General features: G+C 48.7%; 1 protein-coding gene across 10 annotated transcripts in view; it reads right to left on the reverse strand.

Annotated features, from left to right (window-relative positions):
• The window catches only part of PRRC2B (proline rich coiled-coil 2B), an 89,770-nt gene that overhangs the window by 24,391 nt on the left and 39,310 nt on the right, over positions 1-26,069 (reverse strand). For all 10 annotated transcript variants that reach the window (XM_035723766.1, XM_027616635.2, XM_027616634.2 and 7 more), the window contains exons 7-15: positions 23,871-24,112; positions 23,282-23,403; positions 22,689-22,831; positions 17,407-17,497; positions 14,548-14,740; positions 10,559-10,874; positions 8,688-8,872; positions 6,416-6,611; positions 382-598 (exon numbers count right to left, since the gene is read on the reverse strand). In XM_035723766.1, coding sequence (XP_035579659.1) covers positions 382-598; positions 6,416-6,611; positions 8,688-8,872; positions 10,559-10,874; positions 14,548-14,740; positions 17,407-17,497; positions 22,689-22,831; positions 23,282-23,403; positions 23,871-24,112 — 1,705 coding nt within the window. The remainder of the gene's footprint in view (positions 1-381; positions 599-6,415; positions 6,612-8,687; positions 8,873-10,558; positions 10,875-14,547; positions 14,741-17,406; positions 17,498-22,688; positions 22,832-23,281; positions 23,404-23,870; positions 24,113-26,069) is intronic.

Genomic DNA, 26,069 nt, shown 5'->3' on the forward strand with positions numbered 1-26,069 from the left:
CTCTAGTTCAAACGACAAGCTGGAGCCTGGGAGTCCACGGAGAGTCTGGGGCACTGGGCCAGCAGGGCCCACTTGCTTCACTTTCACAGGAAGGAGCCACGACCCGGGCACTCGACCCTGCCGGGCCCCACCCCTCGCCCTGACCTAGGACCTCTCCCTGGCTGCCGCCAGTCTCGCAGGCAGGGAATCGCCTCTCATACAAAAGCCTTCAAGCAAACCTCATCACATTCTCCATCCCCGGAGGACACTGCCAATCCCTGAAAGCGCCCTTTCTCCAGGCAATGCCTCCGGGGACAGTGCTTCATCCCCGAGCCCCTTGCAAGCAGGACATGGGATATTCTGCCTTCAATTGCAGGCCAGTAGGGCCAAGTTCCATCTCACCTGACGTGCATGTCCATGGCCAAAGTGTCGTTCGATTTCGGCTGGGGAAGCGAGTAGCCCTTGCTCTGCAATGCCATGTAACCCTCGGGGCTCCACACCGGGGCTGGATCGAGGGCGGCCACTTTCCTTTCTTGCAGTGGGGGCACGCAGTTCTGGTCCTCGGAGCGACAGCCAGTCCCACTGAGGGAATCTTGGGGCAACACTGGCTTCATCAATCCTGAAGAAGGCAAAGGCAAAGAACCAATCTGTATCGGCTTGTTCAGAGAGCCACACTCCAATCTCAGGGGCAACCAGAGGCCCAAAGGAGACAACAGTGACCCTATCATGTGGACACAGCACCCCGCCTGCCCACCATCACCAGGCTCTCCATGCTCTCTGACCACAGAACCTCTGAAAGCACACATGCGTGCAACGTGAGGTATCCAAAAGACTAGTCCTGGGGCCCGTGAAGTCCAACCTGAGCTCCCAGGTTCAGAGCCCCGTGTTGAAGAGTGCACCAACCTGGCAAATGGAAACTGGAAATAGCTAACTGGAGAGCTCCTCCTGTTGGCAGAAGGCCAGAGGGGCCAATCCACCAGCCACGAAGGTCTGTGTGCGAGCAGAGACGCCCGAGGTCTCCTGCACACACAAGGAAGAGGAGCTGCATGCCAGAGAGCTTACACAGACAAAGAGCGGGACTACCTGCTTCAAAACCCAAGCAAGAAGACTTGGGAAGGGATTTTAGTTTTGGTTTTTTTTTTTAAGATTTTATTTTTATTTTTAAGTCATTTCTACACCTCACATGGGGCTCAAACCCACAACACCAGGATTAAGAGTCAGACGCTCCACCGAATGTGCCAGCCAAGCACCCCAGTTCCTTCTACTTCTAGCCCTAAGACTGACCGCAACACTCACATTTTTGTACAGTGAATGGGGGCAGGAGGACACACAGATGACAACCAACTGTTAACTGGCCTGAGGTGATTAAGAGACAGAGGACGGGGCGCCTGGGTGGCTCAGTCGGTTAAGCTTCCGACTCTTGGTTTCAGCTCAGGTCATGATCTCAGGGTTGTGGGATTGAGCCTTGCGGTGGGCTCCGAGCTCAGCGGGGAGTCTGCTTGAAGATTCTCTCTCTCCCTCTGCCCCTCTCCCCCACCTCAAATAAATAAATCTTTAAATTAAAGAGAGAGACAAAGGACACCCTGTCCCACCAGAGAGAAGGTGGCTGGGGAAAGTGAACCCCCATGGCCTCTCTGTCCATTTCGATCAAGTGGGGGAGGGGGGGCAGGGAGGCAGCGCAGAAATTAAAGGTCTCGTTGGGCCTAAGCCTGTGGAGAGAAAAAGATCTGATTTTTCAAATACTCTCTTCACAAAGCTAATTAGCAGCCCTGCACTTTGTTGTGACCATGTTTTACTGAGATAATCTGGCCGGAAAATGGTTCGACGTTAAGCCAGCAGCTTTAAAGCTTTCTTGTAGCTGTGGAGCGCCCTGTTCAAATGCCACTGATACGGGACTCCAATATAAAGTCAGCGTGAGTCAAGAGGTGGAGACCCTCTCTGGAACTCTAAAATTACACGCCGCTCATTAAGTACTGATTATGAGGCACGCCAAAGCGCTCAACACTGTCATCGGCTTGTTTTGGGCAATATGGCAGCTCTTATTACCTGAAAAACCCTGCTACCCCAAACGCTGTCTGCCACAAAAATGCTGTGCAGAATGTGTCAAACATTCCCCTGCAGAGGTTTCCAAGAACGGGAAACCCCCAGTGGGCTGAAACCACAGCCCCAGGCCAGTGCCACAAGCTGGCGCCTCCTGGACAGGAGCAGGGACACTGCTGTCAGTCCCAGCAACTAGGGGCCGGGTCTTCATCACCCAGCAGCACGGACGATGGGGCTTTTCTGCACAAGGCAGAGAGCTGCAACTGGGATGCTGCTCAAGACAGAGACCCTCAGAGGGCGAGGCCCTCAATTAAAAGGCAGATTTAAAAACATATGCTCCTGGGGAGGGGGGTGGGGGGATGGGTTAGCCTGGTGATGGGTATTGAGGAGGGCACGTTCTGCGTGGAGCACTGGGTGTTATGCACAAACAATGAATCATGGAACACTACATCAAGAACTAATGATGTAATGGATGGTGATTAATGTAACAAAAAAAAATTATTTAAAAAAAAAACAAAACATATGCTCCTTAGTACAGGGCAACAAGGAAATTTGTGTCTTGGCCTGGGCCAGTGAGGAAAACCAGTTCTCTCCCAGGAATGTATAGCCGTGCCAGCTCTCATGCAGTTTGGGGGCAGGAGGGTTCAGATTCACACCCCCAGAGTGGTATAGAAATGTCCCAAGTAAAAATAACAGGTGGTTCTAGGCGGGCAGGAGAAAACCACCCTGGAGGGACAGACTCTCCACTCGAGCCGTACTGGATTCCTACAATAAATAAAACTCTGCTGAAGATGAACTCACAATCCAAAATTACACAGCATGTGTGGGAAGCCGCCTGCCATGAGCCCACACAGGCCACAGGGTTATATGCCTCCCTGAGAACTTCAGATAAAGAATAAACACTAGAAACTATGTTTTAAATTAGTAAAAGCATAAAAAAGTAATTAAGAACTTAAAAAAAAAAAAGTATGATGCTCACACAAAAAACAGATTTGATTTGATGTCAGGTCGTAACCTCAGGGTACTGGGATCGAGCCTGGTGTTGGGCTCCGTGCTCAGCAAGGAGTCTGCTTGAGGACTCTCTCACCCCCCTGCCCTTCCCCCACTCACACACACTCTCTCTCTGAAATAAACAAGTAAATCTTTTTTTTTTTTTAAAGATTTTTTATTTATTTGATAGAGACACAGCGAGAGAGGCAACACAAGCAGGGGGAGTGGGAGAGGGAGAAGCAGGTTTCCCGCAGAGCAGGGAGCCCGATGAGGGGCTCTATCCCAGGACCCTGGGATCATGACCTGAGCCGAAGGCAGACGCTTAACAACTGAGCCACTCAGGCGCCCCTAAACAAGTAAATCTTAAAAAAAAAAAAAAAAAATACAGATCTGAGAAAAAAAAATTCCAGTAATAGAGAAAGAGGAGCTCTGGGGCCTGGCAGAAAGGCTCCCACAAAGAAGGGCGGCTCTGCCACCAACGAGGCAGTAACCAGAGAATACACCATCAACAGTCAAAAGCGTGTCCATAAAGTGGGTTTTAAGACGTGTGCCCCTCGGGCACTCAAAGAGATACAGAAATTTGCCATGAAGGAGATGGGAACTGCGGATGTGCGCACTCACTGACACCAGGCTCAACAACGCTGGTGTCTGGGCCAAAGGAGCAAGGAACGTTCCATACCATACCCATGTGCGGTTGTCTAGAAAATATAACGAGGATAAAGATTCACCAAACAAGCTCTAGATGTTGGTTATCTACGGACCTGTCAACACTTTCAAAAATCTACAGACAGAGAAAAGTAGAAAACTGCGGGGCGCCCGGGTGGCTCAGTCGGTTGAGCATCTGGCTATGGCTCAGGTCATGATCCCGGGGTCTTGGGATCCAGCCCCATGGCAGGCTCCCTGCTTGGTGGGGGCCTTCTCCCTCTCCCGCTCCCCTTGCTTGCGCTCTCTGACAAATAAATAAAATACTAAAAAAAGAAAGAAAGAAAAGTATAAAACTAAAAAAAAAAAAAAAAAAAAAAAGCAAAAGCAGCAGCCAGAGAGAAAACAGAGCAGGCTATGCAGACATGAATCACTCTCAGCAGCAACGGGAGCCAGAAGAAAATGAAATACTATCTTCTTGGTCCTGAAAGAGAGAGAACTGCCAACCTAGAATTCTACACCCAGCTAGAGAAAGGGTGTCATAAAGACTTTTTCAGGCAAAGAAAACCTACTGCCAAAAAATTTCCTGAAGAACTCGACAGAACGTACGTCATGAAGAAGCATGTTGCACCCAGATGGAAGGAAAACGCAAGAAAGAGAAAGCAGCCAAGAAACCAGTATAGGGACAGGCAAGTCTGAACAAACACAGATGGCATGGAACAACAAAAACAAGGGACTGAAGTTCTAGGGACCAAGAGGAAGACAGACTGATGGCATCGTCAGAGCTCAGGTGAGGGGTAAGGACGCTGACCGGCTGCTGCAAGTCAGAGGTGCGTATCAGAGTGTAACGTAACCACTGACAACAGCAGAAATAGAACGCAGAGTACGACCACCAAAAGAATAGGAAAACTTGCTCCAAAAAAAGGGAAGAACAAGAAAAGCACAGAAAGGTGAGATACACAGAAAGTATAAAACAGGAGAGTAGGAAATCCGAATATAATAATCCCCAAGATCTAAAGTGAGGCACTTTGGCAATTCAAGTCAGATCTTCAGAGTGGGTAAAACCATGCACATCTTGTACATACAAACTCCCCCGAGAAAAGGGCTCAGAGAGGCTGACAGTAAAAAGATGGAAAAAAGATACCAAGTGAGCACTCATCAAAAGAAAACTGCAGTGATGACATTTATATCAGACAGAGTGGACATCAGAGGGAGGAAGCACAATCAAGGGCAGCAGGTGCTACATGATGACGAGGAGAACGAGATGCATCGCTCCACACCTGTCTGCTTCCAGACAGAGAAAGCAAAACCTGACAGGCTTTGGCATCTGACAGATCTCCAGTCAGAGTGGGAGACCCCCCGCACCTCTCGGTAAGTGATGGCGGGGGGGGGGGGGGGGGGGGGCGCGGTAAGAGCTTGTGGTGAGATAGGGTAGGTGCTCACAGCACAGTCAGCAAGTTCCAGGTAATGGGCCATGTCCAACTGGAGGATAATGTTCTTTTCAAGCAAACACAGAATTAAAAAAAAAAAAGATCATGTCATATCCTACAAAGAAAATATCAACAAATGCCAAGCAACCTGGATCAGGAGCTGGGTGGTGCACAAAAGCCCTTGAGTGGGCGCCTGGGTGGCTCAGTTGGTTAAGCGACTGCCTTCGGCTCAGGTCATGATCCTGGAGTCCCGGGATCGAGTCCCACATCGGGCTTCCTGCTCAGCGGGGAGTCTGCTTCTCCCTCTGACCCTCTTCCCTCTCGTGCTTTCTATCTCTCATTCTCTCTCTCTCAAATAAATAAAATCTTTAAAAAAAAAAAAAAAAAAAGCCCTTGAGTGAAATCTGACCTGCCACTGTTGTTAAAAATAAAGTTTTACTGGAAAGCAACCAGGCTCGTTCAATTACTATCGTCTTTGGTCATTTTTGTTCTAAAACAGCAAAATGGAGTAGATGCTCAAAGCCTAAAACATTGACTATCTGGCATTTATAGGAAGGTTTCCTGACCCTTGTTCTCTATGGTCCAGACAATATTGCCTGACCACAAAGCAACCACATTAGAAATTAATTAACACCATAGGGACAATCTTAAAACTTCAAATTTACAATATACCATTAAAAATCATCAACCAAAAAAGGATAACAAATCAAAATCAGACTAACATTTGAAACCGTATAACAAAAATGTTGTATCTTAAAACTCCTAATTCATGGGAATTTATAGTTGAGGTCATCCTTGAATACTTAGAACAGAAGGCCAGAAATTAATGAGCTAAGTATTCAACACAATTAGTTAAGAACAGAAAAATTTCAAAGGAATTAATGAGGAAAAGAACAGAAATTAATGAAATAAAAGCCAAATAAAATAAAGTAATTAAGAAATCCAAAAGCTGTTTTTTAACAATGGCATTATACAAACCTTGGGAAGGACAAATCAAGGGCCAAAAAGGAACATAACACATAAAGAACATTAAGAATGGAAAGAGATAAACTTCAATTAAAAAAAAAGAGAGAGAAACAAAACGACACAGCGGGAACACCAGAACTAATTAAAACAATGTATAACGCATGACCGGAAGGACTCTTCCCAGCGATTCCATGTGACTGGTACTATTACCATAGCCTCACTTTGCAAACAACAAAAAGTTCCAGCTCAGGCTGGTCCTGTGAGTTACAGGGAGGGCCAAAGTCCAGGTGGGTCCAACTCCCGAAGGAACACCCTTACCCCCACACCATCCTAGACCCTACTGGCAGGGCCCACTGGAGCATGCTTACCTGAGGGGTGGAGGGCGGAGGGGTAGAAATCCACTGGGGCGCGGGTGGGCGGGATTCGTGGGTCCATGTAGGAAGGCATCATCATCCACCTGGGATCGAAGCCCAGCATCTGGGGATGGTGGGGGTAGAAGGTGCGCTGTGGGTGGGAAGGCGGAGGGTACACGGGCTGCCAGTGCTGCATTTTGTAGAGCTGCTCCTGACCAGGGAGAGAGACCAGGTTAGACAGGTGCCCCAGGGCAGAGCCTGCGCCTGTGTGTACTCATGTGCAAACACACACTCACGTGCGCACACGGCACATACACATGCTCACACACTGCACCCCCCACAGTCACGCCAAGCCTGGGCTTGAGGAGTGTCTGATGGTTCCCCACGGCTCTCTGTGGGGCAACCCGAATCCCACCAGGCCCGATGTGAGCTGCCCTACCTGCCGCCAGCTTCAGCACACACGCCTGCCGGCCTCGTAGGGCCCTGGTTACACACTGGGCCCTCCGTCTAGAAGGCTCCTGCTCGCTCCCTCCATCCTGGCTCACCCCTGCCCTTCCCTCAGTTTCCACTTAAAACGCCCTTCCTCTGGGCAGCCCGCCACAAGTCCGTCAGCAGGACCAGACGGCTGTCCTCGGCTCTGCGACACTGGGACTCCTCCCTGTAGCACTCACTGGAGGTCACGAGTCTGTACTGCTGGTTTCCCCTCACAAAACCGTAAGCGACTACACACCGAGTTCACTGTAGTAGTCTTGCCTCCTACCACCAGTCTCGCCACATAGAAAAGTCACTGAACAAATGGATGAGTATCAGCAAAACATTCAAGTCAAGTCCTACACCCCGGGAGGGTTCGCTTCCAGCCCTGCCCCCAGGGCATCAGTGAACCCTGGGGCACCACATAAGCGCACCAAGAATCAGCATTCCAGCAGGAGTGAGGTACAGAGTCGGTTAAGGAGAAGAGCTGACCAGCTTCGCCCTACCTATCGGCAAACAGGAAGGCCTGGGCCGGGTGCGTGGAGCTCCTCCTCCATCTGGCCCCCAGGCCCCCAGGGAACCTGACCAGACAGTCTGGCTGCCAGGCTCCTTCTGCTGCCTTGGTGCTTTCAGACTCCTTTCTATTCCTGAGGAATGGCTTACCCACCCCCGCCCCCCGAAGCGTCACTCTTACGGCTGTGTCTGGCTGTAGTTACCCCAGGGATCGTCCTGATGGGTAATTCTCCACCAAGCCCGCGAATCACTGCACAGTGCCCGCTCGCTGCAACACTACCAAAGCGTGAGGAATATCACCTTCCTGTTTATAGCTCAGGATCTGGTGAGCTTCCGAAATACCTCGCAGGGGCCCAGGGAAAGGAGGATCCGAGGTGAAGGCTTTAAGGGCAACTAAAAGAGATTCCAGAAAAGGCTGAAGACCCTGATTGCCTCCCTAAGGCACACATGTTCCAGTCCATGCTCAGTTGTTATTAATAACAACTGCAGGCACATCTAGTGGCTGGCCTACGTGATGTCCACGTTTCCTCTGGTTCCTGCCAAAGTGCACTGCTCATCAGTACGAACCTGTTTCTCCACGCATCCCTCCTCAAAGACACACTCAGCAAAGAGTTATCCAGTGGGGCCACCAGAGACTGGTGTGATGACAACCATCACCCACGTCATCCGCCCCAGGGCAAACAAGGTCCCTTTTGAACTTTACGAACCACTCAAAAAGAGGAGACTGATAACACTGCCGAGCCAGTCCGCAGGCGCCCAAAAAGCCTCACTACCACACTGAGGCAGGAATCCATTCCTCCTGGCCCATCCAAGGCCACACTCGACTAGACAAGCTGCACAATCAGGATCGGAATCAGTTCAACTCAACACCCACAAACCTACATCCTTAGCCCAAAGCTAGCACACCTCTCCGGCAGCTTTCCAAGCCCTCCTGGGTCTCCTCCCTCACTGGGAGGGCCCCAGAGTGGACAACGCTGGTCTCAGGAGAGGCCACAGCGGACTGCTCTGAATGAAAACACCAGTGTTCGGTGAAACTGCACTGGGTGAGTGCACACAGCACCAACACTTCCTTACTGACACCAGACAACACGGCCAATACACTACCAACAGCGGTTTTACTCATTTACGGGAGAAATCACTCGGAAAAATGCAAACTGGCCAGGGCTGGTCTTCTAGGGCTGTAAGTTTTCAGGTGCAGCTCCTGACATCCCTGCCGGTGACAGGGATACGGGAGGGCAGATTTCTGTCGGCTGCTTTCATCGAAGGGGGAGGGGACATCCAGGGAGCAGTCTGATCTGTTTACCTGCTGCTGCTGGCGCTGGAACCTGGGAGGAAGTGACTTCTGGTACTTGCTGAACTCCTGTGCAGGGGACCCAGCCTCCCTGGCCCCCTCCTCACTGCTGCCGCTCTGGGCCACAGCTGCAGGAGCCGTGGGGGCTTCTTCCGAAAACGTGTTGGGGGCTCCCTGGGCAGAAAACTCAGGAGAGCCTAGAGGACAAATAACCAGAAAAATGGCTGCAGTGAGCTAACAAAAGCTGGGTCAGCCAAACACTGGCGGCAAATGCTCGTTCTTGTTGGCACGGACATCGCACTGCTGGCCTCCTCACAGCCCCGAGCCTGGCACTGTGCTAACTGCCCCGCCTGTGTGTGCTCACAGACCCCCCGTGACGCCATCCCTTTGGAGGCAAGAAAGCTAAGGGTCGAGAGGGCAGGTGACCTGCCAGAGGTCAAAGAGTCTGCGGTGAGGCTGGGATTCGGTTCCAGGCAAAAGAGGTTTTATTGAGAAGGACTCCAGCAAACCGGAGAACAGCCACCAGCTCGGCGACAGCCCACATCCATCATCCGAGCAGCGGGAGTCAAAACATCCAAAGGCTGTGTGAGTCACCGCGCCTCTCCTCGATAAAGGGAAGAGAACAGTTTCCTTCTTTCTTGCCCCTGTCCCAGCTTTCCATTCTTTTTTTTTTTTTTTTTTTTGGTCCCCAGCTTTACTGACATATAATTAACATCTGCACTCTTAATTCTACTGCAGGGGACAATCAAACCCCAATGCAAAGCCTCAGGGACCTGGCGGTGCTTCCCAGGGGAACGCCGCAGAAACGCAGGGCAGGTACACACACAGCATCCAGACCTGCCCCCGAGGACCTGTCTCAACTGACCCATGCTCACACCAAATGACCTGTTTCCTGGACTCTCCAGCTCAGCGAGTACTGAGGCTGGGCACAGGCTGCACCCAGACTTCCAGGCAAGGAAATGGACAAAACAGTCGGCAGTTTCTCAGAATTCCCTGGACAGAAGGAGCTGAGGACCAGCAGATCAGGAATAAGACCCACCTGAGCACCTACCATCAGCCCCTTCTCTCCTAAAAAGAGTTGGTTTTAGGTGACTTAAGAATATCGGGGCACCTGGGTGGCTCAGTCAGTTGGGCGTCTGCCTTCGGCTAGGGTCATGATCCTGGGGTCCTGGGATCGAGTTCCTCATAGGACTCCCTGCTAAAGTTTAGAGACTGCTTCTCCCCCTCCCTCTGCTCCTCCTCCCTGCTTCTGCGCTCTCTCTCTCAACTAATAAAATCTTAAAAAAGAAAAAAAAAAAAAAAGTACATCACAAAGAACAAAGCTGGTCGTACTCTTTCAAAGTGCTGCAAGAACCCCTTTCTGCCACGCAATCCATTCCTTGCAGAATTAATGCCAGGAAGAATGCACTCGAACGAGCAGGCAGGCTTCTCTCAGTATCACAAAGGTACATTTTTTGTGATTTTCTTAAATGAACTGCAAGGACCCTGGGCTTGTATTAAAGCCCTCCAGCACCCGCACATTCGGCTGAGCAGTGGCAGGAACGAGAACACTGATGAGGACAAACACAGAGCTGGTAACACGCACGCTCTCCGTATCTAGAAGGTACGCCAAGTGCTTTCTGTACTTTCTTTCCCGTGGCCCCTCAGCGCACAGGCGGGTACAAGCTACTTCCATCCCGTTTTAACAATGAGGAAACAAGCTCTAGGGAGGCGAAGTGTGTAGCTGCAACAGGCTGTGAACCCAGGCCAGAGCTCAACGGCCAGTGCTTCCCCGCGTCCCCTCGCTGCGGCCGCAGGTTGCACTAGGAAGCCAGGGAGATGCAAACAGAGTGCTGGCAACAGCCCGGGGTGTCCGGTTCACGGAAGCAGGGCCCACCGCTTACCTTTGCGCACAGCAGGGCCATTCTCCTGCGGGGGCAGCTTCTCAGTGCCTGGAGAGCGGGGCACTTCCTTCTCTGCCTGCTTCTGGGCCTCGCCCGCCTTCTGAGCCTGCTTGCACTTCTGGTCCAGCTGCTTGAGCTTGACGGCACAGGCAGCCAGCCTCTCTTCCCGGGCTCGGCGCTCCTCCTCCTCCCGGCGTTTTCGGGCTCGCTCCACGGCCTCAGACATCTCTGACTGCACAAACTTCTGCCGTGGGGGTGGCTTGTCCTCCTTCTCCTCCATAGACTGTTGACGGAACATGCTGCCCAGCGAGGACTTCTGCCCAGAGAATAAAGTCGGATGAAACAATGGGCCCCGTGCCCGGGAGACGGTCCACCCCGCCATGAGATCGGTTCTCCTTCCCGAGACCCCCGAGCACCTTTAAGAGGCAGCAGTCACGTGCCAAGTGGACCTGGGCTTCAATCCTGCTTGGCCCTTTACTAATCTGCAGTGAGGTCTGGGCAAGTGCTAACATTCTCTACCTTGGCTCCCCCTGTGCAAGCTGGGGGTAAAGGAGGCCCTAGGGACAGGAGACGTGCAATGAAGGACGTGCAAGGCGCTCCGCACCGTGACCCACACAGGGAACAGTGCCTGGATGCTCTCACCACGGCTAACGCGCACACAAGATTAGGGCCTCCACAGCTAGCGGACAGGAGCAGAGACCCCCACGTTCATCATTTGAGTCGCAAAACGGCTCTCCTCTTTCTCCCGTGAAAATACAGAAACCTCTGGGTGTAAAGGGGTGCAAGAAACTAAAATTCACAGTCAAACATATGGTTTCAAAGTGACTCTTCATATAAAAACATCTCTTTGGGCCACTGCATCCACTTCTGAGTCTCTCACTGGTTCCCAGTTACTGGGCAACCAGTGGGACGCCCTCTCAACCCTGGGAAGGTTGCTCCCCGATCTGCAGGGAGCAGAGCTGCAGACAGACCACAGCACAGATGATGGGCAAGCATAACTGAGCACCAGTCACCAAAACTCCTGTGAGGAACAACCATCAAAAAACAGAGCTTCCCAGCGCACCTGGGTGGCTCAGTCGTTGGGATCGTCTGCCTTCGGCTCAGGTCATGATCCCAGGGTACTGGGATCGAGCCCCACACTGGGCTCCTTGCTCAGCGGGGAGCCTGCGTCTCCCTCTCCCACTCCCCCTGCTTGTGTTCCCTCTCTCGCTGTGTCTCTCTCTGTCAAACAAATAAATAAAATCCTAAACAAAACAAAACAAAACAAAACACAGAGCTTCCCATGCTGGATGCTAGTGACAGACGCATACAAGGGTCCCCAGTCCTCAAACATCAACAAACAAAATCTCTGCCTTTTCTGGTGTGCTCATGAGCCCGTGACAAAAGCACCGTGTGACACATTTACTGCAGTCAACGACTTTTCTCCTGCAAGTTAACTTCTCATGATCCAGAGACAATAATGACAATCAGAGAAGATTAGAAACTTCAAACTTGGAAGCATTTAAAAGCACTTTCAGATGATGGGACTGGGGCCGAGGTGCGCACGTTCCTTTCACTTTGCCTGGGATCAGGCCTGCCCGTGCTCTGGAACACTGTGCACTGCGGCACCCCCGGGGCCTACATCATCATTTACCTCACACCCCAGGGCTCCCAGAAATGAAAGAGCAGAATCAAAGGGCACATGTGTAACTCCAGCAAGATGGCTGGGAGTGCCCTAACATTAGCTGCCATTTCATAGACCCCGTGCTCTGGAAAGCATATGAACTTTTCAGAAATCTGAATGCATAAAATTACAGAGATTTTTTTCTCTGTTGACTCAGTTAACTCACGTTGTTTATGAGCAGATCAAAGTGAAACCTTCCTGGAATACTGAGTAACCCCAATATAGGAATGGAATTCGGATTAGTTGCAGGGTAATTTCCAAGAACAGCTCTGTGTCAATTTTGTTTCACTTTTGTGTCCCCTATGCCTAGCACAGTGCCTGGCACACAGTAGGTACTCAATACAAAAGACTGAAAATAAAGGCATTTTTATTTTATATCATGTGGAACCAGAGTCCCTTAAATGGCAAAGTGCATTAAAAATGGCAATTTTGTTACTGTGATTGTTGTTTTGCTAAATGTATTTGAATTAATACCTTTCCCTGACCTAACTCTGCGCCTCTTGATCAGTCCCAAAGTCACAAAGTGTGGCACAACAAGGCAGGCATCTGGCGCCGGGCAGTCATGGTGGCTAAGAGCAGGTGGTCAGAGCCCAGGCAGGGAGAGGAGGGGGTCCGTGTAGAGGTGTGGCTGTGTGGGAGGAGTTAGAGCCCAACCAAGCTGAGTGAGGAGGCACTTCACAAGGAGAGGCGGCCCAGCAGGGAGATTCAGGGCATCCACGTGGGGCGGGGAGAACGGGGCACTAACAGCTGAGGGGGCAAGCAGGGCATCTGTGCAAAGGAGAGAGCGTGGGGGGCAGAAACGGGAGACTGGTCACACATAGGGGGACGGATCAAGTGAGTGTGAATACTAGGGACAATGGGAACAGATGTGTCACTGTTGGAGAGAGGAGTTACAGATACACAGGGGGAAAGAACCAAGTTGGATTGTGTGGAACCAGACGTATCACTGTGAAGTCATGGCTCTCCACACAGATATGGAAATAATAAAGACACGAACATGTATCTATGTGTATCTGTATATACATACACACCTTTCCTCACCCTGTCCACCAGAAGGCCCAGGAGGAGTGAGCACTCCCGATACCCACATATCGGTTTTTAAGTATCGTAAGGGCTGATTCCAGACCAAGGCAAGGTAAGGACAAAATGACCTTGGAAAAGCTTGTCCTGGGGCGCCTGGCTGGCTCAGTTGGTAGACCAACCATGTGACTCTTAATCTCAGGGTCGTGAGCTCACGCCCCATGTTGGGTGTAGAGCTTACTTGGAAAAAAAGAAAGAAAAGAAAAGCCTGTCCTACCAGAAAACAAGGAAACTGCTCAATAATGGATGGGACATATAAGGACCGACGCCAGCCTGAAGAGGCTCCTGACTGCCAAATCAAAAATACTTGGAGCTTCAAAACAACGACAGGAACAGATTATAACCCACCATATAAATAAGTAAACTAGAAGTTTAATGAGAAACAGGATAGTCAGAGTTTCAAAGTATCTCCCCACAAATTTCTTATCAATTACAAATGTGGAAGAGAGAAACTCCACAGTGTGAAATTCAGGGAACATTAAAACCTTAGTCGAGAGAGCAGAGTGGAAGCTGCCAGAGCACGCAGAGTGGGATCTCTGTTGCACGGTGGGATGCGAGGAGAGGAGTCGTTGTCATCTCTGAGACAGTCTAGCCAAAAATGCAAACCTTGGCCCTGATCATGAGGAAACACCAGACAAATCCAAACTGAGGTGAATTCTACAAAATAAATGGGTGGCAATCCCCACATGTGTCAAAGTCATGAGAGTGAAGGAAGGCCCAAGGGCTACTGCAGGCTGAAGGCAGCCTGTGGGTGGACTCCTCTGTACAAAGGACGCCAACGGAGCCGGCGGTAGGACTTGGAAGGGGCTGCGGATCAGACGGCAGTGAGGTACCAACGCTAACTTCCTGGTTTGACTGCGGTTACCTACGAGGCAGAGAATTAATACCAAAGTGTCCTGCGGTGACAGGGCCTGACCAGGCTGGCAACTTACTCTACATATGGTTCAGAGAAAAATATTCTTTGTCTTGCGCTTCCAACTTTTTGATAAGTTTGTGACTTTCAAAATTTTTAAATAAATTTTTTTAATGAAAAATCAAAAAAGAGAAATGTCCACCCAGGACTTTTCAGAAACCTAGCCACGGAACTCAGTGAAGTACAAACGCAGAGGCCAGACAACCAGACGACCGCTGTGCTGCAGTCTTGGAGCTCTGGTGAGAACGAATTCGAGAAGAGCAGGTGTGTGCGCACGCACGCGTCTTCCCCAAGCTAGTCACAGGCACAGAACCCCTCCAGGGACCACGGTACCTGGTAGTCAGGGCCGGACGCCCAGCTGTGAAGTTTCCTGGAAGGTGGCTGAGGTTCTGGCACTTTCCGGACAACACGGGTCACACCCACTGCTTCGCCCCAGTCCTTTCCTTCCTCTTGGGGACGCTTGGCATCGGCACTGTCCACGGAGCTCATCGACAACTGTCGCTGCCGTCTGGGGTCCCAACTGCTCCTGGGACAGACCGCAGCAAGCGTGAGTTTTCCCATCAGCCCAAGCACGGTTTGGTCTTACCCGTCAGAGGGCCTCAGGAATCCCCAAGTCAGCTGTCCATACACCAATGTCCTTCCCTGGAACAGACCTAGCCCGCCATGGGTGAGAGGACATGCCCAGAACACCAAAATCCAGCACCAATATTTACCACGTCACTCTTACACGCAAAACTCCAGGTGGGACATTTCATATCCATTACTTGGTTTACGGGAAAATAAGCCCTTTCTCCCCCATTTTAAAGGGTTGGTAACAGAGTTTCAGAGAGCTTAGGGAGCCATCTTCCCAGGAAGAGCGAACAGATTTGAACCTAGGATCCCAGATGAAGGTCCCTTCTCCTTAGACTATGGCTCCTTCCCTGTGTTTTGCATAAAGGAGGTGCTCAATCAATTTTCCTCAAAATAGCCGAAGTCGACTCACTGAATGATGCATAATACAGAGAGCAAGAGGAGGGAGCCAAGCAGATGCAGCACGGAGGAGGAGAAGGGGGGGTTCCAAACGGAGGCTGGAAGGGAACGGAGATCTGGACAGTGCTCACACCTTTACATGCTGCAGGGAAAACAAAGTATGTGCATTTACCAAGCAGTGCTTTTGTGCAAAAGAAGCACCCAGCGCACATCAAGGAGTTCAGAGAAAAAGCAGGGGGTCAGGTGCGGCTGGTCTGTGTGTGTCTGCGTGTGTCCACGCACACAGGTGCGGGGCGGCAGAGGGAAGATGAGGCTCTCTCTTTGAGAGGCGCCAAGACCACGCGAAGCTCCTGACGCACCAGGAAAGACGACGAAGGCACAGTGTGGAGGAAGGACGTGAGCCAGCTAACCTCTGAATGGTCCAGAAAAGAAAGGATGTGGGCCCAGGGGCCCAGAGACAATGAACAGGAAGGGATGGAGTCCAGGGAACTGTCGGGAACCCATCATGGATGGGGAAACAAAGAAGATTTAAGGAAGACACGGGAGCTTGGAGGAGGAGACTCACAACCAACTCGGAGAACACGGAGAAAAGAACAGGTTCAGGGAGGGGATGGCCTGGGGACTCTCAATCTGAGATGTCCTTGGTCATAACCAGCAGCGAAGCTGGGTCCAAACCCATGCTTAACCCTTTCAGTTGAATATTCCATTCACGTCAACTGAAAGAGACGAGGAATAGAGTATCCTATTGCTCTATAAGTCTGTAAAACTGTATGTCTTTGCCTTTGATTTAAATTCTCGCTCACAATTCCTTCTGGGCTGAGCGTTCCAAGAACTGACCCATAGATATTTCCCAAGTGCATTCAAAGCTTCAGTCAAAATCAAACAGCATTAAAATAAACTAGAGAAGCCTCAATTAGTTAACTGTTTGTGTATCAGAGAAAAAGTCGCTGAAGGTCACCACCCACTCCCTCTTGAAGGACTTTGAAGTAAATAACATGGAATAACAAAGAGAAAGACGTGCAGACTCAGCTATGTAAACATTCAGTTACTGACAATAAAACTGACAAAAAGAAAAACGTCAAAGCATTAATATTCAAATGATATAAAACACTAACCCCATTTTAAAGGTGATATAGTAAGTCTAATAAATACATATACAAAGGAAATAGGCAATCCCACACAAAGGAAAGCATTCGTATTTGCTGGTATTCAAAAATAAAATTAAATTAAATTGAAAAGCAAATTAAAGCAGCCGTAAGTACTATTTAGAAAATACTAGCCAGGGGCACCTGGGCGGCTCAGTTGGTTAAGCGTCTTCCTTCAGCTCAGGTCATGATCCCAGGGTCCTGAGAATGAGGCCCAAGTCAGGCTCCATGAGCAGCCAGGAGCCTGCTTCACCTTCTCCCTCTGCCCTTCTCCTGCTTGTGTTCTCTCTCTCTTCCTCTCTCTAATAAATAAATAAAATCTTAAAAAAAAAAAAAAAAGAAAAAAGTACTAGCCAGGGGAGCCTGGCTGGCTCGGTCAGTAGAGCGTGCGACTCTTGATCTCAGGGTCAGGAGTTCGAGCCCCACGTTAGGGGTGGAGCTTACTTTAAAAATAAAGATAAAAAGTACTAGCCAATCAATCTACTGGTATTATGACAAAAACTAGAGGGACCAAACCACAATGGAGTTTTTTCCAAAGGGCATTATAGGTAAAATGAGTCCAAAAAAGACATAAAAAGGATGAAATGTTCAAATAAGTTCAGGAAATCTGGCATACCCCACTCAGCGCTTCTCCCACCTCTCCAAAGATCCCCGACACGCTTCAGCACGCATATCCTAGGCTCTGGGTAACCGTGGAGTAAAGGAGTAAGTTGAACCCTGGTGGTTTCCCAGATTTGCCTGGCCAGAGAAACCCTGCTGGGCACCAGATCCACACGTACTCTGCAGAGCGGGAGGTGTACACAACACTCGGGAAACACTGGCACGCAGTTAAAACCACCAGGACTCAGCCAGCCAACCAGCCAACTGTGCCGGGATGCGCACCCTGGCTCCAGCCCCACACGGCTGTCCCATCCGCAGAAAGGAAACCACATCTGCCTGTGTGAGGCTGCCCATGACCAGGAAATGCACTTGGCACGGTGACCAGCACACGGCTGCACGGCTCAGCAGTGACGTGCGTGCACCCACTCTGGTCAAGCCCCAGGGAGCGGTGCTCCGAGCAGGGACGGGGGATCCTTACCACTTCGGCCTGCCATCCTTCCCAACTTCTTCCTCCTCTTCATCATCACTGAACTTCAGTTTCTCGGAGTAGTCCACTTCCTCATGAAGGCCTGCAACAGGAGGAGGGCCAGGGAGACCAAGAGAAGCCAAGTCTGAGCAGTGCGAAGAGCGTCAGTCACACTGGGGGCTTCCTCCAGTCAGGGCTGCTGCCGGCCCAGCGGAGGAGGAGGGCAACCCGACCAACCGCACGACAAACACCGCCGATCAGGTGAGGGATGGCTCCGGCTTCGGGCGACAACAGAGAAGCCTGGTCAGATTAACCCTTTCACAGATAACAGTTCTTAAGTCTGGACAAAATATTTTACAAACATGTTAGAAGGTATGGAAGAGTGAACAAAAAAGCAGGCAAAACGAGACGGGAGTCCAACCTGGCAACACAGAGGCTTGGCCAGTGGGATCTGCGAGCTGCCCAGCCTGAGGGGCTCAGGGGGACAGAAAGTGCCCATCAGCTGACAAGTGGGCACAAAAATGTGGGAGACACATACAGGGAAAGAGTATTTTGGCCATAAAAATGAATACGGACACACACCTCAACAAGATGAATCCTGAAACCATGCTCAGTGAGAGAAGCCAGACAGAAAAGGCCACACACTATACTGTGCTTCCATTTATATGAAGTGTCCCGAAGAGGCAAAACCACAGAGACGGAAAGTAAATTAGTGGTTGCCAGAGGATGCCTGTGGGGGTGGGGGTGTCACTGGGAGTGGCTGCTAATGGTACAGGTACAGCGTGCTTCTTTTGTGGGTGATGGAAATGTTCTGGAACTGGACAGTGGAAATGGCTGCACAAACGTGTGAATGTATTAAAACCCACTGAACTGTGGACTTTAAAAGGATGGATTTAATGGTATGTGAAATTTGTTTTATGAACTGTATCTTTTTAAAAAGAAAACAAGGGGCGCCTGGGTGGCTCAGTCTTTAAGCATCTGCCTTCGGCTCAGGTCGTGATCCCAGGGTCCTGGGATTGAGCCCCGCATCGGGCTCCCTGCTCCGCGGGAAGCCTGCGTCTCCCTCTCCCGCTCCCCCTGCTTGTGTTCCCTCTCTCGCTGTGTCTCCCTCTGTCAAATACATAAATAAAATCTTAAAAAAAAAAACAAAAACAAAAAGTCCAATACAATTACAAAGCAAATTTGATGAAAAGGCAAGTGCAACTATATGCTGTCTAGATCATCAGTTTAAATACAAACACAAACGGGCTGAAAGGAAAAGGATTAAAGAAAAAAGACACAACATGGAAACATTAACAGCAGAGCAATGACCTCACATGGGACAAAAGACCGCCCCACAAGACAAGAAACATTTCTAGTGATAAAGGACATCTGAAACAATACAAAAGGATCAATATGTTGGTCATAAAAATTATAAATGTGCATATGCCTAATAACAGCTTTGAAACCAAGAAGCAGAAACCTGATAGAATTAAAGGGAGAAACAGATAAATCCACAGTTACAGCGGAGAATTCCACACCTCATTTTCAATAAGAGAATTAGACAAAAATATAAATATGTAAGATCTGAAGGATACTATCAACCACCTTGATAGTGACTAAACTGATATTTACAGATGCTCAGCAACTGTAGAATACACATTCTTTCCAAATGCACTTGAATCGTCACCAAGACAGACTATGTCCTGGTCATGAAATAAGTCTCATTAAGTTGAAAAGAACCAGAATCATACAGTGTATGCTCTTGGGCTACAATGGAATTAAATTAGAAATCCAGAAAGCCCTAATAATTAAAATGAACAGATAACAATCCAACAATGGAGAAAATTAAAGCTCAGAACTGCCTCTTCTTAAAAGATAAAGATTAAAAAGAATTAACCCCTTAGCAGAAGTGAATAAGAAAAAGAGGAAAAATACAAATTACCCAATTACTGGGAATGAAAGAAGGGCCATCACTACAGATCCTACAGACACCGAAAGGAAAAGGAATGAGATCAACAACTTTATACCAATAAATTCAACTCAAAAGAAATGAACAAATCCCTTGAAAAACACGGCTTATTAAATACTGACAAAAACAACAAAGGAAATCTGAGTAGCCCTCCAACTAATCAAAGAAATTAAATTTATTATCAAGAATGTCACCACAAAGAAAACTCCAGGGTCAAATTATTTCACTGGTGAATTTTATCAAGCATTTATGAGAGAAATAATACCAAACTTATAGAAACTCTTTCAAAAAGCAAAGAAGCAACGTTTTCCAACTCCTCTTATGAGCCCAGCATAACCCAAGATCAAAACCCAACAAAGATATTAAAAGAAAAGGAAATCAGAGACCAGTATCTGCCATGGACATAGACACCAAGAACCTTAATAAAGTATCAGCACACTGAATCTAGGCATACAACAAGGTGGAGCTTATTCTAGGAATGCAAGGTTGGCTTAGCATTAAAAATAAACAAATAAACAAGTATCAACCAATCAATTAATGCAGTCCTCCAGATTACCAAAATAAAGGGGGAAAATCTTATGATCACAGACACAGGGAAAGTTATTAAACAGAATTCAATACCCAATCATGATTTAGAAAACAAAACACTCAGCAAACTAGAAATAGAAGGAAACTCCTTGATCTGATTAAAGAAACAACACCCCAAATCCTATAGCTGACATCAGATTTAACGGTGAAACACTAGACACTTTCTCCCCAAGATCAGGACCAAAGAACTTGAACACAGCACTGTACTGGAAGTACCACACTGCATTTGGGCAAGAAAAAGAAATAAAAAAGGCATATAATCTGAAAAGAAGACACAAAACTCTCCCTATTTATAGGCAACATGATGGTTTATGTAGAAAATGCTAAGCAGTCAACAAAAACCAGTAAAACTAATCAGTGTAATTCAGCGAAGTGCCTGGTACAGGTCCACACACAAAAATCAATGGTTTCTATAACACCAAACAAAAAAATGATTACATTTTAAAAATCAACACCATTTACAGCAGCAACAAAAAACATAAACTACTTAGGAATAAACTTAACAAAAGATGTTGAAGACCTCCACACTGAAAACTGTGAAACGCAGCTGAGAAAAGTCAGATACACCAAGTTCCTGGGTGGAAGATTAAAAATTAAGGTATCATTTATCCAGAAACACATTCAACACAGTCCTAACCAAAATGCCTGTGGGCTTTTTGTAAATACTGACAGGCTGAGTCTAAATTTATATGGGAATAAAAAAATCTTATAGTTGAGTAATATTGAAAAAATAGTCAATCTTGAAAAGGAACAAGGCTGAAAAACTTACATGGCCTGAATTTAAGACTTACTATAAAGCTACAGTGCAGTATTGGCATAAGGATGAATAAATACATCAAGGAAATAAACAGGGTCCAGAAATAGACCATACTTATCTGGTCAATTGATTTTTGGCAAAGGTGCCAAAGTAAAATTCAATAGGGAGAGGAAAGTCCTAACAACAAATGGTACAGAACCACTAGATATTCTTCTAGATTAAAGCGAGCCTTGGGGCGCCTGGGTGGCTCAGTTGGTTAAGCAACTGCCTTCGGCTCAGGTCATGATCCTGGAGTCCCGGGATCGAGTCCCACATCGGGCTCCCTGCTCAGCAGGGAGTCTGCTTCTCCCTCTGACCCTCTTCCCTCTCATGCTATCTCTCATTCTCTCTCTCTCAAATAAATTCTTTAAAAAAAAAAAAAAGCGAGCCTTGACTCCTAGCTTACGCACAAAAATTAATTCAACATAGACCACAGACCCAAAAACGAGAGTTGAAACTATAGAAAATAAGAGAGTGTCTTGGGGCGCCTGGGTGGCTCAGATGGTTAAGCATCTATCTGCCTTCAGCTCAGGTCATGATCTCAGGGTCCTGGGATTGAGCCCCACGTCAGGCTCCCCACTCAGCGGGAAGCCTGCTTCTCCCTCTCCCTCTAACTGCTCCCCCTGCTTATACTCTCTCACTCTCTCTGTTGAATAAATAAATAAAATCTTTAAAAAAAAAAAAAAGGAGTATCTTTGCTCTCAAGGGGAGACAAAGATTTTTAGACAGGATACAAAAGAAATAACTATAAAAAACACAAATTTATAAATTAAGCTTCATCAAAACAAAAAAACTTCGGCTCATCAAAACCCAGGGCTAAGAAAATGAACAGACAAGGGGTGCCTGGGTGGCTCAGTCGGTTAAGTGTCCGACTCTTGGTTTTGGCTCAGGTCGTGATCTCATGGGTCCCGGGATTGAGCCCCATGTCAGATTCGCTCTCAGCACGGAGTCTGCTTGGGATTCTCAATCTCTCTCCCTCTCTGCCCCTCCCCCCACTCATATGCTCTAATAAATAAATCTTAAAAAAGAAACAAAACCAGACAAGGCAGGCAAACAATGAGAAAAAATATTTGTAAAACGTTAAGTTGCAAAGGACTCGCACCCATGACTTGTACCCTACCACTCAAAAAGAGAAAAAAAGAAAGAAAATACACCAGTAGCCAAATAACACATGAAAACTTGTTCATCATTAGTCATAAGCAAAATGCAAATTAAAAGCATAATGAGACACCACTACACACCCACTAGAATGGCTAAAATTAAAAAGACTAATCACATGGAAGTGTTGTGAGGGCGCATAGAAACCCAGCTCTCAAACCCTGATGCCAGGAATGTAACCTAGCACGGCCACCACGGGTAAAGGTGCAGGTGGATCTCAGAGGATCCCAACCACTCATCTTCCCTTTGACCTAACAATTCCACTCCTGAGTATTTACTGAAGACAAATGAAAATACTATTCATAATGGAACCTCCCTCACAAGAGGGGAGGCCCTAGGCAGAGTCGGGGGAGGAAGGCAGGCTGGCTGGCTGGGGAAAGTTCTGGAAAGTCCTCTCAATGGGAGGTGTGCTACAGACGTGTATCCCTCTGTCAAAACTGCACAATGAAGACGAGCACCCTTCAGTGTAATTAAAATTTACTTGAAAGCAAAAACAAAAAGAATTTTAAGAGAACACAACTGGACTGGCGGACAGGGTGCGGTAGTTGTTGAAGCCAGGTGATGGGACGCTGGGGGCTCACTGCCCCATTTCCAGTTTTGTTTAACTTTTAGAAAGTTAACAAAACGTCCCCTGCATCTAATAGCGAGACCAAAGACCAACAGAAGACACAGCTCGGTGAGGAAGCAACCGCTGGCCAGCACCCACTGGGGGCCCTGAAGCTGCCGCCCACCCCACAGCCCCGCTGCGGCATGCTGAGGGACGCACACCCACTCGCTGGCCCTGAAAGCCCCACAACCCACCTGCCCAGCCATCGTCAGCATCCGCATCCAGGTCGTCCAGGCCCTTCAGGTTTTCGGCGTTGATGATCGTGGGCCGCGGCGCCCGTCCCACCAGCTGCCTCAGCGGGCGGATGGGGCGAGTCGTTCCCAGCCTGCTTTCTTTTCTGACGAGGGCGAGAAGAGTAAAGATCTGGCCTCACGTCAAGTATACAGATGGAAGCACAACCCAATACTTTTCCCAAAAATAAGTCCTACGTTGCCAAGGTTCATGGTTGCATTTAATATTTAAATTGTCTCCTTTTAAAAGAAACCTATAACGAACAAACATGTCCCAGAGAGAAGTTCTGCCCCGTTCTGCAGTTTTATATACTCAGCACTAACGCCTAGGGTAGCAGCCACAAAGACGTGCCAAAACTTCAACTCTTGTCAGAAACGTACAACCCTAACTCAACCTCGTCCAGCTCCGGATCCCAGCCACCCCACACACCCTGCAGCTTCGAGTCCGGTTTCAGGTCCACTGTGCTCTCCAGAAGACAAAGCACCTTCATACATCAGCCCACTATCTCGTGCAATGCCCCCAAGTGGGGGCACGCTCTATAGCACAGGAGCCTTACCCATCTTGGTCATTCATCTGGAACTGTCTAAAAGGAACACGGGGTTCAAGACGGAGCTGGGGAAGGGGAAAAGATCCTCGTTCCACTGTACCCTGGTTCTCTGATGACTGTGGTGAACACATCTGAAACATAACATCAATGAACAGGATTTTCTGGTAATGGCTCACAAGCTAAGTTCCACTTGCATTCACATTCGTTTTGGAAAAAGGAAACTGGGAAGAAGAGACGAGCAAGTCTTGGAACTGCCCAGTCCACCCTACCCCCGTCTCCCCCCCATCTCTTTCGTGCCATCAGGAAGCACACCTGGTGACCTGCGGTGTCATAGGCAATGCCTGCCTCTCCTTTCTCTAAAGAACCAAAGGCTAAAATAATACCCACATCACCAGGGAAAGAAGCCGAAGACCCTCAAGACTTGAAAAGGGGGAGAGAAAAATGCAGAACTAATGGACACCTCCAAGGTAAGGCATATCAGGGCAAAGACACTGGGAGGAGAACCGAGGTGGACATTCAACCACTTAGAGGAGGTTCTGCTGGACACGAGCAATCCAACTTCATGGGGAAAAAAAAAATGCATACTCTGAAAACTTACAAAAGCAGGAAGCATGTCATGGTATGTAGGTGGGTGGTATACATTTCCCATGAACTGTGAAGCCCCTTTTCGGAGAGGCTGAGCCGGGCGGAGAGAGGGGTCCTTAGAATCGCTGGTACATGCCGAGGAGGGGGCTCCGTCTCCCGCACTCGAGGTCCTGCTGCCCAGCTCAGTTGGGGAGGCGCTCAGAGACGTGGCAGAAATTATGTTTCGCCCACCGCCCTCCCTCCAGCTTGTCACATCTGGAAATCGAAAGGGGGGGGCAAAAGGAGAGAGGAAACAGGAGGGGGGAGGAGGGATTGTGTGAGGTTCTGAAGGTCAAGGGACCCCCTCATTCACCAAAAACAAAAACAAAAAACCCAAAAGTGAAAAGTCAAGGGGTCGAATCTGTCAGGGAAGGTGGAGGGTAGACACCTGGCCAATGAGTATGAACTTGCTGTGGGAAGTCTGGTTGTAAGAGAAATACAAAACAAGGTCCACTCACGGAGAAGACAAGTGTAAACAAGACATGGTCTTCGTTAATTAACAAAAACCACATATACCCACAGACCTAACACACGAAGAAATCAGGACACAGCCTCGATGAAAACAGCCTGGGGTTAGTTTCTCCCACAAACACTGACCCATAAGGATCCGCACTAGGCTCAGCGCTGGGCTTTACATTAAAACTGGAGTAAGTCCTGGGGCACGTGGCTGGCTCAGCCAGTAGTGTGTGTGACTCTTGATCTTGGGGTTGTGAGTCTGAGCTCCATGTTGGATGTAGAGATTACTTAAAACTAAAACCTTGAAACTGGTGTAAGTCCTGACATGTTTCAACTCTGTTTCGCAGTGATAGCTCTGGTCAGAGATTTCGCAGTTGGTAAGGTAAAGCAGCAGAGCCCCTCTCCCTCCAAGTGGGGGTGTAGAAGGATCTGTGGCCCTGCCCACCAGGCCTTCACCCCCACTCCTGCTCAGGCTCAGGGTGCTCTCCTGCAGGTCACAGACCTGCCAACCTATCTATCTTTTCAAGATGATGTGTCCCGCTGCCAAATTTAACAAGATCTGGGAGAATCAGATGAGCCCAACCCTTCTCAGTCAATGTCTGGTTAGGAGCTGAAGCACGAAGTCCCTGCGTACTTGACCCCTAAGAGAAAGAGACATGGCACAGGAGCCACAAAACCAGGGCTGGCTGCCAGCAACTCAAGCACCTTGAATGCAATCTTGGGCGAATGCTATGGTCACCGCTCTGGCCACACCTGCTTCATCTTCTCAAATGAGGAAATGGAACTGATCCCAGAAGGTGCTTCTAGTTCTAAATTTTTGTAGTCCTACAGAGCAGCTCATTTTAATCTCAGACAGCTACAATGCTGGGCTTGAGGAATTTGGTTACATTATTTGGAACAGACAAAATAAGCCAGCATAGGTCACTGAAAAGGTAGCATGCGCCATTTAAGAGTCACCTCGTGATCATTTCATTTACAGGGTATCACTTCTGACACTGAAATGCTTTGCGGATTAGTTAAGACAAATGGACAGAAGTCCCTCATGTTTCAAGACCTAATCAAACCCTCCCTTCCCCCACCCACCCCCAAACAAACAAAAAAACAAGAACCGTCTCACAATCCAAATTTCACAAAATCTTAATCTCTCACCACTCAAGGCCATTAAAATACACATATATTACCTCTAAGTACTGCTCCACAATCCTGTCAACTCCTTGGCCAGACCCCAGAGGAGGGGACCATGGAGACAAGTCCTAGGCTGGCTACAAACAATCCTCAGAGGAGCACGTTAAAATATAGAGATTCTAATTTGGCTGGGGAGGGAGGAGAGCCGGAAATCAGACTTTTTAACAAACTCCTCCTCAAAGGTTCCTGATAGGATTCGGCTAGGTTTAGGGACCACTGGCTTAGAAAAGGTTAGGCGCCACAGGCTCCTGAATCAGGCATGAAGTGAACGGACCCTTGGTCTGTCTTTGCCCTGAGCAAAGCAGAACAGAACAGAACGAATGTCTGATGACAGAGGGGGAAGCAGACAGGCCTGGCTCAACCCGAAGGATAAGAAAGGGGGAGTCACCTGCAGACCAGCCTAGGGAGTAAGTCCCACAGAGACAGGGAACAGGGTCAGTATGCAAGCTTTGCGGGCAGAAAGCCTGGGGCCCAGGAGCACCGGCTCGTGGAGAGCATGTGTGCCTCTAAGAGGCAGAAAGGCCAAGGAGGA

The sequence above is a fragment of the Zalophus californianus genome, chromosome 13, assembly GCF_009762305.2.
Source record: "Zalophus californianus isolate mZalCal1 chromosome 13, mZalCal1.pri.v2, whole genome shotgun sequence".
Classification (NCBI taxonomy): domain Eukaryota; kingdom Metazoa; phylum Chordata; class Mammalia; order Carnivora; family Otariidae; genus Zalophus; species Zalophus californianus.